The 17718-nt window shown below is 31.8% G+C and overlaps 1 protein-coding gene across 1 annotated transcript; it reads right to left on the bottom strand.

The window, feature by feature from the left end:
* Window positions 1-13272: 13272 nt before the first annotated feature.
* LOC134252980 (toll-like receptor 4) lies at window positions 13273-14415 on the bottom strand. Its single transcript, XM_062735507.1, has one exon. It carries the CDS (start codon window positions 14332-14334, stop codon window positions 13273-13275), a length of 1062 nt encoding a protein of 353 aa, XP_062591491.1. The 5' UTR covers window positions 14335-14415.
* Window positions 14416-17718: the final 3303 nt, after the last annotated feature.

Below are 17718 nucleotides of genomic sequence, written 5' to 3'. Positions count from 1 at the left end.
ATTACCCAGAGGCGTAGTGTGTTTTGATTACCAGTTTACCAGTTTATTAACATCTCTTTGGTTGTTATTTAACAACACAGAGATCAATACATATTAATATAACATATATACATACATGCGTGAGCATAACATATAACATATATACAAAGTGTGTTTATAATCAAGTATTTCCATATATGTTTACATTGATGTTAACCTGGAGGTTTGACTCTCTCGTTTAAAATTTTAATAAAAGAACAGAGTTTACTCAATAGTCCAACATTTTTTGAAGAAAACAATTCATTAAATTTGATAATATTTGGTCTTGTAAAATAATATTTCGGAATGTACAATTTTCTTTCATCTTTTAATTTTTCACAACATAAGATATAGTGGAATTCATCACCAAGATCATTTTTGCATAAAAGACAAATTCTATTAATTCTTTCAATACCTTCCCATCTTCCTGTTTCAATGGGTAATTTATGGTTTGCTGTTCTAAATCTAGCTAAAATTTGTTTCTTATAATTATTTAACCTGCTATCTACATAAAATTGACATCCAAAGTGTAAATTTGTAAATAGATTATATGTCACACCTTTTGAAGAATCTTTACAGGTTGAATTCCAATTTTGTTGAAACTGATCTAGTAATTTTTGCTTCAAACTTTTAATAAGCCAATTTCTATTAAATAATTGATTCTGGTTCCAAATATTACTATATCCACAATTGTCTAAAATTGATTTCAAATTCTTTAACCATTTAGATTCATGTCCATTATCAAATTTTGCACGAAGTAATTTATACATTAAACAACAATATTTTGATTGTTTTCCATGTAAAATTTTTGACCAGTATGCAATAATTCTTGTTTTGATATGTATACTTAAAGGTACTCTACCTAATTCACCATAGATCATAAAATTTGGAGTACTTGGTTTTAAATGAAAAAGCATTTTACAAAATTTTAAATGTACTCTTTCTATCATTTCAACATTACCATAACCCCACACTTCACAACCATACAATAAAATTGGAATTACAATCTTGTCGAACAAATACAATTGGTCATAAAGAGAAAGATGTAATTGGTTACCCTTTTTTAAAATACCATACATAGCTTTCGTTGCTCTTTCAGTAGCATATTGTTTTGTCTTAATAAATGAGCCTGTTGTTGAGAATATAATTCCTAGATATTTGAAATGTTTAACAATTTCAATTTCTTTGTTATTGTAATAAAAAACTTTATGCGGTATACGTCCCTTTGAAAAAATCATTATTTTTGTTTTTTCTATATTAACTTCTAACTTCCATTTTTCACAATACAATAAAAAACTGTGCAACTGATTCTGTAAATCTTCGGGTGATTCCGATAGTAAAACTGTATCATCTGCATACAAAATAATCAGCATTTTTAACAAGACACCAAGTTCTTTTTCAATCTCATTTGATATTGTTGAGATACCAATATTGTTATGTGCAATTAAAAAAGATTCTACATCATTCAGAAATAAAGCAAATAAAAAGGGCGATAAGTTTTCCCCTTGTCGTACCCCTATTTTGCATGGAAAATATTCAGTAACCATATCATTAACAGCTATTCTGGATTTACTTTCAGAGTACATTTTCACTATAACTTCAAAACATTTTCCGGTAATATTATTTTGAATGAGTTTTTGCCACAGTCCTATTCTCCATACATTGTCAAAAGCAGCCTTAAAATCTATAAATGCACAATATAGTTTCTTTTTCAATAAAAAGGATAATTCGATTAGCGATTGTAAAGTAAAAATGTTATCTATTGTAGAATAATTTGATCTGAAACCCCCTTGATTTTCATTTAGTATATCATATTGCTCAGCATAATTATTTAATCGTTTAGCTAAGATGGATGTGAATAATTTACCCATGCAACTTAATAAAGTTATAGGTCTATAGTTTTCAGGGTCATTGTCGTTCCCCTTATTTTTATAAATAGGCAATATATCACCAACAATCCAAGCTTCAGGTAAAATTGCTGAGTTAAAAACAATATTAAATAACATAACATATACCGGTAACATAATACTAGCAGAGGATTTTATGTATTCATTATAAATTTCATCACTTCCAGAACTTTTGTTATTTTTAATATTTTCAATTGCGTGTTTTATCTCATCTTCAGTTATCACTGAGTCTAGTTCTTCATTAGTATATGTATTTCTAATCTCATTTGATAGTGGTTCGTCATTATTTACATCACCATTATTGACGTTTTTAAAGTAATTGTAAAATTCATCAATATTAATATCACATTTTTTGTTGTTCGGCCTTTTATTAATTATTTTCCAATAACTTTTTGGATCGTTACTTCTCAGTTTTCTAATTTTTTTCATAATTAAATCTCTATGTTTTTTCATACTTTTATCCATAGTATTTTTATATTTACGTTCATTGATACGTACTTCTTCTTTTAAGATGCTTGAACGATATTTCCTAAACATTCGTTTTGATTTCCTATATTTTTTTGGTGCTATTTTGCATTCTTTATCAAACCATTCTTTTCTTTTCTGTGGTAGTTTATTGTGAGTTTGGCGAGCATTAAATATTCCAAAAGTTGTGCGTGCCGAGTCAAGCAGTAGACCTACAGTGTCTGAAAAGATTTCATTAACCTGATTTTTATTTAAATCATTGATATCAATATTGCTCAAGTCATATTTTAATTTTCTTAGAACATTTAAATCAATATTTTGACAAAATTCTTCTGTTTTTTCATTATCCCATGGTTTTATCTTCTGACATGAAAAATTATTTTCATTTTTCTTACTTTCTTCTTTAGTTTGGTAGTTATCATTTGAGATATATGAGTTCACACTTATTTCACAAAGTAGTGGCATATGGATATCAGAATATAACCTATTGAATTCTAGTACAGAAAAATTTTGCACATGTTTCAAAAATTCAACACTACATATACAATAATCGACCACACTTGATTTTGTTGTAGTAAATTTACCCTCTTCTAATCTTCCATTCAATAAATACATATTGTTATTTTTACAAAAATTTAATAAATTGTTTCCAAAATTATTCTTTGTTTTATCTAATGATTTTCGTTTCCTTGGTACATTTATCTTTTGTAATTCAAATACATTTGAGAGACACTCTAGCTATTCAAATAGTGGGAATTATCAGTTTACACTGTACATTAATTAGTTTATCTCATATGTGATTTTTTTAAAAAAAATTAAAACTATTTTATATAATTCTTTAAAATCAATTCTTATCTGAAATAAGTTGGAAAATTTAACTTAAATGTAAGGTAAGTGTACAGACTATTAACAGAATAAACAGTGTATTTAAATAGATACAGAAATTTTATTTAAATAGGTTAACTTTTTATTCAGTTTTATCATTTGCAAAAAAATAAATCAATAAATAAATAAAAAAAAAAAATATAACCTAAACAATAATTTCCATCACCCATGTCCATTTTAATTTTTTAAAATAGGTACATACCAAATAATGATTTGTAATGCTATGTAATGCCAGCATTACACTGGATTTTATGAAGTAATGCATTACCATTACATGTAATGCAAATTTTTGGGCATTACACATTACTAGCATTACTTTGAGTTCATGTAATGCATTGCAATGCATTACCATTACAATTAGCATTACCCCAAGCCTGATTCACACTGTCTGTACATATATTTCTGTCTTGTCCATGCTATCGGGTTGACTCTGCATCTCGTAAGAATCCCACAATTTCTCTATAAGCAGTATTCTAGTCAGTTCGTTGAAATTTCCTTACTAGGTAAACGCAACGGAAGTGCTTATTAGTCAGCCCCAGGGCTGACTAGTTACGTTAGGATGAAACTGCAAGTGCGCTTGCGTTAATCGGAATTCTGGGAAAAAGATTTTCACAATTTTTTCCAACCAGAGGGCGTGCTTCTACACGCACACACGACCTCGATCTATTTATAGACTGCATTGTTCTTCGTCGTTCTCGACGAAAATTTATGACATAGACTATTCAGCTTCTAGATGGGATATTTGTCAGTTTTTAAATGATACTATGAAAATATTTCTTTGCTTCTAATAGATGATAAGTACATTTATTCCCTCAATCGCCATTGCAAGCCGAAGATTTAAATTGTGTATTCTTCTGGTTGCCTGATGCAAGACTCCCTCGATCAGTATTCAATACCTTGCATAAGACATGTACGGGTCGGAATTCACACAACAATCCACTTGCCACAAAGGTCCCAAAATAGTGGGAAAAAAAAGATCAATTTCTCTTCACTCTAATGATGGAAGTTATGAAAACATCAGCTAGAAGACCACTGTAAGACAGAAAATTCTTATAATTTACATGATGATAGACGTGTAAGTGCCGCTTGTGCACGTGAACCGCGCCCACATGTGAGACCACAGTGGAAATGCGATAGCTGAGAGAACTGTGCTGATTTATAGACTGGGTCAACACCCCCCACCCCCCACCCCCCCCCACCCCCCCCAATGAAAGGAGAGAGGGGGAATGGATTCCAGTTTTTTAATCTATAGTTTTGCTGTGATGGTAGACATGATCAAAGACATTTTGTGTGCATGTATACGTACTGCATGTATAAACATATTTTGAATTTCCATTTAAAATTGTTTTCTATGGCGTTCATTACTTTTTTAGAAGCAATTCTTTTCTTTCCTAATAACATTAAAATGGATGCTCAAACTTAGAAATTAAATTAAATATAGATGCAGTATGCCCCATGCATTGCCTCGAAATGCACACAAATAAAAACTGTTATTTAATAGTATTAAAAACGATCTAACACAAAGTCTACCTTCCTTTTATTCATCATAATCTGCATATCATTTTTATAGAATTTAACGTGATCTTAGTTGCCATGGTGGCTTTTGTTCATTTACCGGTATAAGATGAACTTTCTCTGATGTCTGCACCGAAGAGAATTTATTGGAGATCATTGTAATGGTCACGATGCATAATTAAAAAAAATATTCTATGCTTTATTATTTATTATGTATGTAGCATTATGTTACAAATAAGAAAAAGATTACACTAATTTAACTTTTCTTACAATGGCATTTATTACATTTAAGGAACACAACATGATGGATAGATCAAATCATAAACCATTATAAAACAAGAAAGAAACTTTCTGTATTCCAGTGGCTGACACTCAGCTTTTTTAAAAAAGCTAACCTTGTTACATATTATGATAACACCCAAAAGTGCTTATTACGTCAGGTCAAAAGTCTTTCGGACATTATCGTAATAAGTAAATCGTTCTCTATGCACTTCCGTTGCGATTACCTAAGGAAATTTCAGCGTTCTGACTGGAATGCTGCTTATAGAGAAATTGTGGGATTTTTTTGGCGTCTCCACATGATTGAAGAGTTCTCTAGAGGGATGTTAAACAACAAGCAAACAAAACAATCTCAGTCCAAATTTCTATCATGTCTAATACATTTAATTAAATTTGATTATATGTAAATAATTTATCTCGATTTTTTTAAAATTTTCGTTCTGTTTTTTTTTTCCTAAAAAGATACAAATGAATTTAATACGTTAAATTTACTTCATTAGAAGTCAAAAAGATATATGGTATCTGATGTTTTGGAGGTCCGTGTTTGCTCTGCTCCTAATTTGATTTGCTTTATGGACTTTTGATCTGGAATACTGTTCGTTATCTTCATATATTTCATTCAAGCAAAATGAAGAAGAATACATTTAAATTCCCAGTACAGCCTTAAATTTCACAATTAATTTCCGTCACTGAATAAATTTTATGTTTAGAGATTAAAATCTGAAACCCATATAGCTTATTCCCCACAGATACAATGAGACACATGAGATAAACCTACCTTCAGCGCCTGTCCATACCGATAAGAGTCCTTAACCAGGTTGTTCTATATACGGTATACAGTAAATGATGCTGAAGCGTAGTCTTCAACTATACACTTGTACTAGAAATATACGTACCGCAGTTTTATTTTTCTTTATCTGGACAAACTGTGTTACTTTGGTGATTTTTCCAATATAAACTGTATATCTGTATATTGTTTTAGTCAAATTTGAGAAAGGTTCAATAGATATGCCCTGTCCATATAGCAATTACTAGTACCTGATCAAGTACAAGTCCCACTTTGAACATCAATATAAAAACTTTGTGCTTTCATTTCAAATAAAACGGTTTCCTCTAAAAGTTAAAGTTTGGAAAAAATGTAGGCATTGTGACATTGCAGCGTTCCTAAATTTCGAAAAAAAGAGTGGAATTTAGCATCTTCAACTAAAGATCAAAATATGAGCCCACACTGATATCGAAAAAAATATTATGAATTAGCAATACAATCTTCTGAAAAATATCTTTCATTAAAAATATTTAAATATTTTAGATCGGGGATTGTGAGCTATACAAAATAGTCAAAAATGCTTACATTTATTTTTAAATTTTCAAAGAAATTCTAAAGTTGTAAGGAAATTGACACAATTCATGACATCATTATAAATAAACTTTGTCATAAATAATTGTTAAGATCGAGTCTTCAAATGTTCAACTTTTATATTATATTCACAGGGCAAAGAGGTTGAACATTGTTCTTTATTTCTTTAATTGTATGCGTTAAAAGAAGAAAATACTTGCTGTGGCCTTCAACATGACAGTTAGATATATCGATGACGTATTGCAATTGTAATTTCCATTCTTATGTCGATACGATATATCCTGCTGAGTTTAAGATAAAAAATGCTACAGAGTCTGACACACCTCTTTCATATTTGGATATTTTACTTGAAAGAACACGGTAATGGTAATCTAACAATCAAGCTCTATGATACTTTAACTTTACTATCGTCAACTTACATTTCATCCATATGCAAGAGCATGTGCATGCTCAATGTATGAACAATTCCTGAAACGGCGCAAATTACTATTAAACAAGTTGACGAAACAAGAATTTCAGCAGTCTAGTTTAAAGTCATCATTTTATAAGTTTTATAGTCGATACAATGACCTTGTCAGCAAATACAATTTATTATTGAGTCAAATGCTGACTAACATTTTTCACACTGACTATTATTTATACACAGAATTGACGACGGGTTTTCTCGTTATTTTTCGATCATGACAAGGAGCACATGTCGGGAGTGACCGGTTGGCAGGGATGCTCACTCCTCCATAGCACCTAATTTCACCTCTGATGTTTTGGAGGTTCGTATTTGCTCTGCTCCTAATTTGCTTTATGAACTCTTGATCTTGAATACTGTTCGTTATCTCCATATGTTTCATGAATAAAAGTATGTACCAAACTATTCATCAAATATGCTAAATGCCGAAAAAAAATTTGTTCCTTTGCGTTGCGCAATATCCATATCAGTTTATAAAACAGAAAATCAACTTTACTTTACAAAATTACTTGAGTTAATAATTCATATAAATGAAGAATATCGAAACAAATTTTAATAATTGAATTAATGGATTATTGTAAGATTTATCCTCGTCATATTACTTGTTGTCTTTCATCTGTGTATCGTAGCGTCAAGACGACTTCAGACAAGCAGTTTGGTTCTCGATTCCGATGTCGCGTGGCTAGTGCCTCTGCTCAAGGTCGCGAAGGAGTTGATTCTGATAAAATAACACTGTTAAATAATGTTACAAGGATTCAACAATCTCTTTTAAAAAATGCTATTTCGGCAATTCTATGCTCTCTTTAATGACATAGTCAGCAAAATTGATCTATCCTTGTGCCTAAGCCCTTTGATTTCACACTGAATTTGACTACAAATTGTCCCGTCTTTGATCATTTCAAAGGGCTAACGGTGGTTGTGAACAACCAATACGGGATGCTTACTCCTCTTTTATACCTGATCCCTACATTTGAAATTTCTAGGAGTCTGGGTCTTACCTTTTATATATTTAACATAGATGTATTTTGAGATCGAGTTTTTTTTTTATTATTATCTTCCCCTTTATATTATGAAACACTTTGCCTGTTTCCTTGTCACACTAGTTCTTTTGCAAGGAGATCTTTAAAAATATTCAGTACTTCATAATGATTAAAGCATACCTACATGTATAAGAACATCTTCTGGAAAGATTTTTTTTTGTCTGTTATATGCTCAAAATGAGAACTTTTTTATAACTAGTACTCTAATTTGACATTTTTTATTTGAAAAGCTTGTAGGCTTTTATGCATTTTTTCATTAAAGGAAAGCAATCTTTTGAAGCATCTTATTACACAATACGAACCAGAAAAACATTCCCTTTTAAAAAAACTAATTTTCTATTATTTCTTTCTCTTATTTTTTTTGACAAAATAACTTTTCAGACAAAGATATATAGACGAAATATACTTTCAATATTTGACGAACTTTATTGAATATATCTTATTCCCCCTAGGAATGAAACAAAAATCATTTCCTTTTTAGTAATAATGCTTAAATGATATTTGGAGCATATAGTTTTTCGAGCCTACAGAAATACATGTTAAAACAGAAATTAGAAACTGTTATAGACATATATAAAGAGTATGCTTGAGTATACGAGTACGCTTCATAAACCGATATAATTTAATCATCTTCTTAAAAAAGATTTATTAATGTATTTTTTAATTAAAAAATATTAATGCACTACATTAAACGGATTACATTGGAGCCTCATTTATCCGGACGCTTTGGTTCCTAGTCAATTTGTCCGGATATGTGAAGCGTCCGGAGACCCGAATCACCAGTTAAACAAGGCAAAATAACATTTTAAAATTCCGTCTCGATGAAAAATCGTCCAAATACTGAAGCATCCGGATAGATCTGGGGTCCGGATATCTGAAGGTCCACTGTAATTTCTTGCACATGGAAATTTTGACATGGGTAACACGGATTATACATTATTAATATATTTATCAACGCAGATGTAAAACGATACAGTCATAATACGAATTTAAAGAAAGAAACTCAATTCAAAGAAGAAATGAGTTTTACATTTTTAGTTCTTATGTATTTATGTATTTAATGTGATAATTTGCTTGGGTGTTTCCAGTAACATTTAGATTGGCAAATTGTGAAAATTCTCAGATCCGCGCCTTGCCTTTTGGATTAATTGTAATAGAAGATGTAAGTCACGTGGTCAGCTCAGCAAGTCATTCATACTCGCTCGATGACCACCGCTAACATGAGGCACGTCTATTTTGAAGAACCACCTCCAACCCAGTTTCCTATACGTGAATATGATGATTAATGTGTCTTGTAAAATTATATATTTGTTGTAGTTTTTACTCAATTGTTTTACTGCTTCTATATATTTTGTTTTCATTACTATCTTTTTGCAAACCTTTTCTTCCGAGGTTTTGATTGTTCTTATGATGTACAATCTTTTTGCAAACTTTTTCTTTATATTGATGTTTGCCTATTTTTTTTTTTTTGATGTACCATCCTTTTGCTAACTTTTTCATACGATGTTTTGATTGTCACTTATACCGTCGTTTTAATAAATGACATTATTCATCTACATCAAAGTGTTTTATTTGACGTTTACAAATTTAGCAAAACCAAGCTGCGGTGATGTTGCCTATAAGTATTAGAAGACATAAATGAAACATTTGGATCAATAATAGAAAATTTCAATACCTGTATGTTGCATCCATAATAACACTATTACGTACATGATGTAGATAAAAACCATAGACTGTGTTGTTAGGTAGTTAAAGCATATTTGCACTACAATATGGAGTTGATCCTTACGTCTCAGGATCGAATCCCATTTCAGAACGAGGTTATAAGACCGTAATAACCGAGATTCCTTATTTATTATATCTTTGCTTGAATGGTGGAAGGGTATATAGTGATCGGGATGTCCATCCGTATGTCAGTCTGTCTGTACTACCGTCTGTAACGCTTCGAGTACCTATCTCTTATTCGCAACTCATCCTATACCACCGAATAAAATTAAATGATACTTACACAGATTCTTTATTACATAATGCCATTGTTCACCTTCTAAGTTATCTTTTGACTTGACACGTATTTATTTAAGGTTTTGCTTAGGAAAACATGGACATAGTCATTAAAATTATATGGGAGACGGCCTGTATTAAGTGAGTTCAGTGCTCACAATATACCTCTAGTATTTTGCAACGGAGTAAAAGAAACAAGCAAGAGTTTCTGTATGTCGTGAGCACATTTTTTCAAATCTAAATAAGAGTAAATTAAACAAATATTTTTTCTTATTCACATTTTTTAAAACGTCTTTTAAGCTTCCCCCCTACATATTTATGTAAAAGCACAAATGGATATTCATTTGAAAAACAGGAAAAACCTATGACATCATATGAGGGTGAATGCTAAAACAGGCACAAATATTGAATTAATTTTTTGTTTGCAGAAACTTTGAAATTCGGATGTCATACATGAAGATATGCATCTCTTTGTTTCTCGAGTCGTATATTTCTTTTGTTCCGTAAAATCTCTCCTATTATGTTCTTAAGAAATGAAGGAAGTTTAATTAAATTTGATGCACTGAATTGTTTCCTGCCTTAATAACCTCCATGTTGCACCTGTGATAGCTTATACGCTTTTGGTGTTGTTTAGTCTACCATGAACTTTTAAGGACATTTTTAATGACAAATAAATATCTTCTATTTGGCAAGGATATCTTGCGCAATGTTGAAAAAAACATTCAGGAAGTAATTGCTTTTGATTTTATAATCCCAGATTTTTTAAAACTACTGCTAATGATGTGGTATATCCAATACAAGGTAGACAAGAACTCAATTCTTAAAAAAAAAATTAGATGAATTAAAAATGCTATCTAATCAATTTCAAATTGAAGATGAATTTAATTTCATATTTCACATTTACCCAAGTCACGATGAATAAGAGGCCCGTGGGCCACAAAGCTCACCTGAGTAACTTTGGTCTTGCTTTTTTGGCAAGATTTCCCCTTGTGATACCTATTGGCCCGTCATTTTAATTAGTTAAATTTTCCTTCACCCAATGATGCTTCTTAGGCTGAAGCATGTGCTGAAATAGGCTTAAACTGTGTAACTCAGAGTTGAAACCAGCAGAAATAAAATTACCGACTTGCAATTTTATTTTAAAGTCCATCACATTAAGAATTAAAATTTTTTCAATGCTTTCTACAAATATTCCTCACAATAAAATGAAATTAAAAAATCCCAGAGACAACTGCTTCTTAAATCAGAACAGAAGTACAAAATTATTTGGTAAAAAATCATTCTGATTCTAAACAATATTACTCCGAAACTGATATTAAAAGGATGTTATAGTATGAAACTTATGAGGATAATGAACAGTATTCGAGATCAAAAGTCCATAAAACAATACAAGATTGAGCAGGATATCCAAAACATCAGAGGTGAGATCGGCTGCCATGAAGAAGTGAGCACCCCTACTGACCGGTCACACCCGCAGTGTGCTCTTTTTAATGATCGGGTAATAACGGAAAAATCTATCGTCAATTCATACATCACATGTGTACGTCTACTTTATATCTGAATGTCGTAAAGAAAGCAACGACAAGTGATTATTTCTTCTTATGTGAACTTTTTGTGTCATGGAAATACTAAAAGAGTTCGGTTATTTAGTTAGCTAGGAGAATTAGTGCCCCCTCAGAATTCCAACAGTTTGTTGGAAGACTTGGTCCTCGAAGACTACATTGATATTTTCATTTAATAACTTTCTGAGTTCCGTTCTACTAGTAATTAAAATACAGATGTCTACGATATCAAAAGCATAATCTTTAATCAATTATGAGGAATAGTTGAAAACACTTGCTATGGCCTTCAACTCAACATTTAGATATATCGACGACGTATTGTCAATTAATAATGGTAATTTCCATTCCATTTCCATTGATACGATATATCCTGGTGAGCTTGAGATAAAAGATACCACAGAGTCCGACACTTCTGCTTCATACTTGGATATTTTACTTGAAAAAGACACTAATGGTAATCTAACAATCAAGCTATATGATAAACGTGATGACTTTAACTTTCCTATCGTCAAGTTTCCTTACTTATGCAGCAATATACCTTCATCACCTGCATACGGAGTATATATATCTCAGTTGATTCGATACGCAAGAGCAGGCTCTATGTATGAACAATTTCTAAAACGAGGTAAATTATTGACAAGCAAGTTGATGAAACAAGAATATCAGCAGTCTCGTTTAAAGTCATCATTTCGTAAGTTCTATGGTCGATACAATGACCTTGTCAGCAAATACAATTTATCATTGAGTCAAATGCTGACTGACATTTTTCATACCAATTGTTAGTCCATTATTTATACACTGAATTACGGATACTTTTCCGTTATTTCCTGATCATGACAAGGAGCACACGGCACACCGGTCGGCAGGGGATGCTCACTCCTCCATGGCACCTGATCCCACCTCTGATGTTTTAGGGGTCTGTATTTGCTCTGCTCTTGTTTTGTATTGTTTTATGGACCTTGAGATTGAACACTGTTCGTTATCTCCATATCCTTCTTTTAACCACCGAACATGTATCTCTGCTGGTGGACAGTTTGTTCCCGAGAATACTTGTCGTTCGGTACCTATTCATTCATGAGAACACAGAATAACGAAATGATACTGGCAGGCGCGTCGCCCAGTATAAAAAGGCGTCACTCCTTTGAGTCTATAAGGGTCACAGAGTCAAGGAGTTCATTTGGTGCCCCTCGTATAATCCTCAGGGATATCAAACATATGTCATATGTACAATCTTCAGATTTCCAGTTTTGGTATGAAACCAATACATCATACACTAAATTGAAAAAATGTAAAATTTCTATTACAGATATATTGGATTATTCTTTTTCTGATCCCATGTTTTCTGTTTCCAAATGTTCTGTGCGAAACTGTAAAACCTGTGACATTTTGATAACTAACACTTCTTTCACCAGTAATCTTACTGGACAGAGCTTCTATACCAAAACTTGGGAAAATCTGAACTGCAAATCTTCTTATGTTGTCTATGAAATAGAATGTAATCTGTGTGGACTTGTTTATGTTGGTGAAACCAAGGGGTCGCTTAACAAAAGAATATCAGGTCATCGATTTCAAATAAATCATGGTGGTCAGCAGCTTTTATACAAATATTTTAATTTAACTGATCATTCCGATGAGGACTAATTTGTGAAATTGAACATGACATAGATAAACCGCAAAAACAATGTTGAAACTTTGAAGTTATGAAGAAGTTGACATATAACATGGTATAAATATTTCGAAAAAAGTTAACGTAATTTTGTACGCGATTTACAAAATATTGTTAATTTGAAATGTCAATTTCTTTCAATATCTCCTGTCTTAGAGTTTCCCAGAACACTTGTTGTCCAAAAGCCTCCTCGGGATATTCCAGATAATAACCTTTCTTTATAAAATCACTGGCTTTCTGGGGATATTTTGACTTGCATACATCTGGCATAAGAATCAAGTGAACAAAGTTCAGTGTTTTTCTAGTCTGAACTCCTTCCATTCTGGCCATATTTAATTCGTAATCCTGCCAGTCCGATTCCAGAAATTTTCTAGTGACTACACAAATGGTTCTTTTACTTCGACTGATGTAGTCCATGATATTATTTGCATGATCTCCGCTTGGCTCCATATCTCTATGCATTACTGCTAGTTTTATTTGACCACTACTCTTATCTTCAAGGTTGGGTATCATATCTTCTTTTACAAACGATACATCTTTTGCGGAGTATGATATGTATGCGTCATATTCGAAATCCCCAATGCTAGAACTCGATTGAAGACGATGATACCCCCTTACTTTCTTTCCTGCCACATATCGTATGTAACGTATTTTCCAGCGATTTTTGTAAATCAAGTAACATGCGGTAATGGTGACCATTAAAGTACATCCAATACAACTGATTACGTACCAAATCAGATAGGATTTACACTTTTTATTTAAGATAAACAATGATTTCTGAAGATTTTCTACATGGATAGACTCATCCAAGCAAAAATATTCGTTGAAGTCTTGAAAATGAGAATAAAATCTTACAATCCAAAGTAGAAAATTTATGTTTTCGCAGGTGCAAGAAAGGCGATTATTGCTTAAGTCCACAGTTAGATTTTCGGATTGAAAATGCTGATTAAGGTGTTCTATGTCAACAGGAGTAAACGTCTCTAAACGATTACCTGAGATATCTAGAAATATTAAATATCTCATATGATTTATTTTCACTCCCCACTTATATAGTCTATTACCTTGCAACAATAATTGCTTAATGTTTATTGCATTTTTAAATATTTTCCCCGGTAGATATTCAATATCATTATAAGATAAATCTAGGAATTCAAGGTTTTTCTGATTTCTGAACATTAATCCTTGAGAATCCGAAGATAAACTCTTTGCAATATTATTTTCTCGCAGTTTTAATATTTTCAAACCAGAAAAATGTTACAAAAATTCTGCTGAAATATTGTAGCAAAAGTTCCGAGAGAGATCAAGTTCTTCTACAGAATCCGATCCATATATTGGACCTATCCATGAGTATAAAATGTTGTCTTGCATAAAGATCTTTCTGAGAAGGGTTGCATTAATTCCAAATTGACCTAAAGTTCCAAACAAACGACTAGACGACCAATACAAAACCTGAAGCTTTGGCGGTAGATAAAACGTAATTATTGCTGGTCCAAAATTAATATTTCTTTCTTCGCACTTCAAATACGAATCCTCTCTCTCATTAATTTCATATGGAAGAGTGCTTGAGAGCTTTTGGAGATTTTGCGCGCCTGGTGTGCAATTGCAAGGGAGTATGTCTGGATTCTCGTCACACTTCTGAAACAGTATAGCTGTTGCTTTTAATAAGTTCAGCTGATTACTAACATTCATCTCTTTCAATTCTTTTAGTAATCGATAATCAAAGGCATATACTCCAATGGATAGTCTGTTATTTGCCAGGGATAGTGTTTGGAGAGTTTTGGGAAGATTACGTAAGACGTTTTTTCCAATCCACTGCAGCCGATTGCCTGCTAGGTTTAATTCTTTTAAAGGTGTATTTGAAAGGTATTTTAAATGACCCTCATAAAGTTCTGTGTCAGGTCCCCTAAAGCACCTGATATTTTCCAAATGTAATTTCTCTATCTTTGTATATCGTAGATTATATGTTATGTTTTGTAAAGCTGCAAATCCTAATTCTAGGTTGTAGGAAAGAAACAATTCTGATAATTTTTCAAGAAAACCAAAAGCCCCAGCATCAATATTTTTAATCATACACGCAGAGAGATCCAATTTTTTCAGATATGGAAAGTACTGAAAAGTTGAATTTTCAATCCGTCTAATATAACAGTATCCATTTACTCCTGAAAGATCCAAATTATACAGCTTCTTTAACTGAGAAAAGTGTTCTCCAAAAACGGTTCCATTGGGTGTGTCCATGCGAAGCACTTTTAATTTGGTCAATTCTCCGAAAACTGTGTCATTTATGATTCCGTCTTTTGAGTTGCGTTTGACATTCAGATTGCGCAAGGATACCAAAGGCGAAAACAATCCTGTGTAGTAATTTTCATTTGAAAGTTTCACTCCATTTCTTTCGAGATTTAAGACTTTTAAATTCATCAGACAATAAAATGGGTTATGAGATAAATTTTTCATACTGTTGTTTGATAAGTCCAGCTCTGTAATTTGCCTCGGGGTAAAAGTTATTGTTCTATTGGAAACAGTTTTCAAAGTCTGGTTATTTTTGCATAAATAATCTGGCACGGCTTTGTGTTCTTGGGAGGAGCAATTTACTTTTACTCCATCTCTTTCCTTAATATAAGTACACTTTTGAGTCGGATCACGATGTGCATCAATGTTTGTGTACATTAACAGAATACAAAGGTAAACAATGCTTTCCATCATACCGGAAAAAAGTGGGCTGCTAAACAAAAGTGGGCTGCTACATGGAAACAGTATTAATAATCACAATCTTAAAACACTTATTATCATCCAAAGCAATACGATTTTATTCCAGTTTGAAACATCAGATCGTTTACGATGCTGTTATTCTGTCATCTTTTGCTTAAATGGATGACGGGACTTTAAAAAGAATTATTATAAATCCTCAACCGGAATTAAACATTTACGACTTCCCTATGGAAGTAATTATTTGTTATTGTGTTGCTAATGTCTTTTTGGTCATCAAAGATGATTAATTAGATAAAAAATAATTAGACTCAAGATAGAGGGAAAACAATAAAACAGGAATTATCAAACAAGCATACAAATATATTTACAGGAAAGCAAACGGATATCTCAAAGGCTGGGACTTAAAAACCGTGAAATATTTCCTTCAAATTAAAAGTTCTTTTTTCCTCCCTGTTCCTTTTAATTTTATGTTTCAATAAAATGCAGTTCATTATATTCAAAATTGATATAAACATTGAATCCTATTTCATTTAAAATTTTCAGTAATTGTAGTAAGATTTTTACACATTGGACCTAAAATCAATGAGAAGTCGTAGTTTGTATTGTAAACTGTTGTTGACAGTTTCTTTTCGTTTATATTTTTACGTCTGTAAAAATGTATTATACAAAGTATTCTAAATCTTATTACATAATAATTAAAGTAGAGCACTTAAAAATAACTTATAAAGAGAACAATATAATAGTGTATCAGGAAGCAACCATAGACACTGAATTTGACGTAATATTACTACAAGAACAAATAAGCTGACTTGATGACTTTTAATTAACAGATTGTGGAATTTGAAATAGCGCATGAACATAGATTATCAGATGATTTGATTGACTGTTTAATAATACAAGCCATGAAAAATACAATGAAAAAAAATATTTTTTTCCTCTATCTTTTAATCAGTTGTCAAAGTTTACATCGTCGACATCGCAATGTTGGTCGATATCGAGTCGACATCGTGTCAACATTGCCTTTTTCAAAATCTTGTTTACATCAATCACATCATTGACATCACAATGTTGGTCGATATCGAGTCGACATCGTGTCAACATTGCCATTTCAAAATCTTGTTTACATCGTTCATCGTCGACATCGCAATGCAAGCACTTCATGAAAAATATACCTAAGTGCAAGTCTTTGTGATTCACACACCAATAACTCACACTAAACTTAAAACATTCCCTATATTTACATTTTACATGTTTAGAAGCAACTTGAATATACTCAATATTTGAATTCCTTGCTGTAGACGATGTAAACGCAATATCGTATCAACATTGTCAAAATTGCGATGTCAACGATGTCGTCATGTAGAAACAATAACAATGTAGACGATGTAAACATTGTTTACACTGCGAAGTCGACGTTGACATTGTTGATATGTAGAAACAATATCAATGTAGACAATGTATACACGATATCGTATCAACATTGTCAACATTGCGATGTCGACAATATCGAATTGATTAAGGGAACTGGACATGAATGCTCCACTTGTGTCCCTGCTATCAATTTTTAACTTTAAAGCACTAGTATGCTACATTGAATTAACTTAAGTTACAAATGAACGCATAATGTATGCAATGGATTGTCTTCTAAACATATAAAATTTTGCCATCATTCGAGAGCTTAAACTTCATGCATGAATTTAAACACTATTGATCTTTGACTTACAGTGTTATAAACGTTTCTTCAATTCAAGTAAACATTGGACTAGGGGTAGATTTTGAGATAAGGGTGTCAAATTCATGTACATGAATAAATACATATTTCTTTCAAGTATAAAGTTAACACCATTTTTGTTT

The sequence above is a fragment of the Saccostrea cucullata genome, unplaced genomic scaffold (genome assembly GCF_032062105.1).
Source record: "Saccostrea cucullata isolate Sc308-1 unplaced genomic scaffold, CSIRO_AGI_Scuc_v1 ctg6757, whole genome shotgun sequence".
Classification (NCBI taxonomy): Eukaryota; Metazoa; Mollusca; class Bivalvia; order Ostreida; family Ostreidae; genus Saccostrea; species Saccostrea cuccullata.
Note: the sequence above shows the minus strand (reverse complement) of the source record. Positions and strands in the feature narration are given on the sequence as shown.

Bases quoted from the DNA above. Each gene is read 5' to 3' on its own strand.
- LOC134252980 (XM_062735507.1), bottom strand. From the start codon at position 14,334: ATGTTCAGAAATCAGAAAAACCTTGAATTCCTAGATTTATCTTATAAT.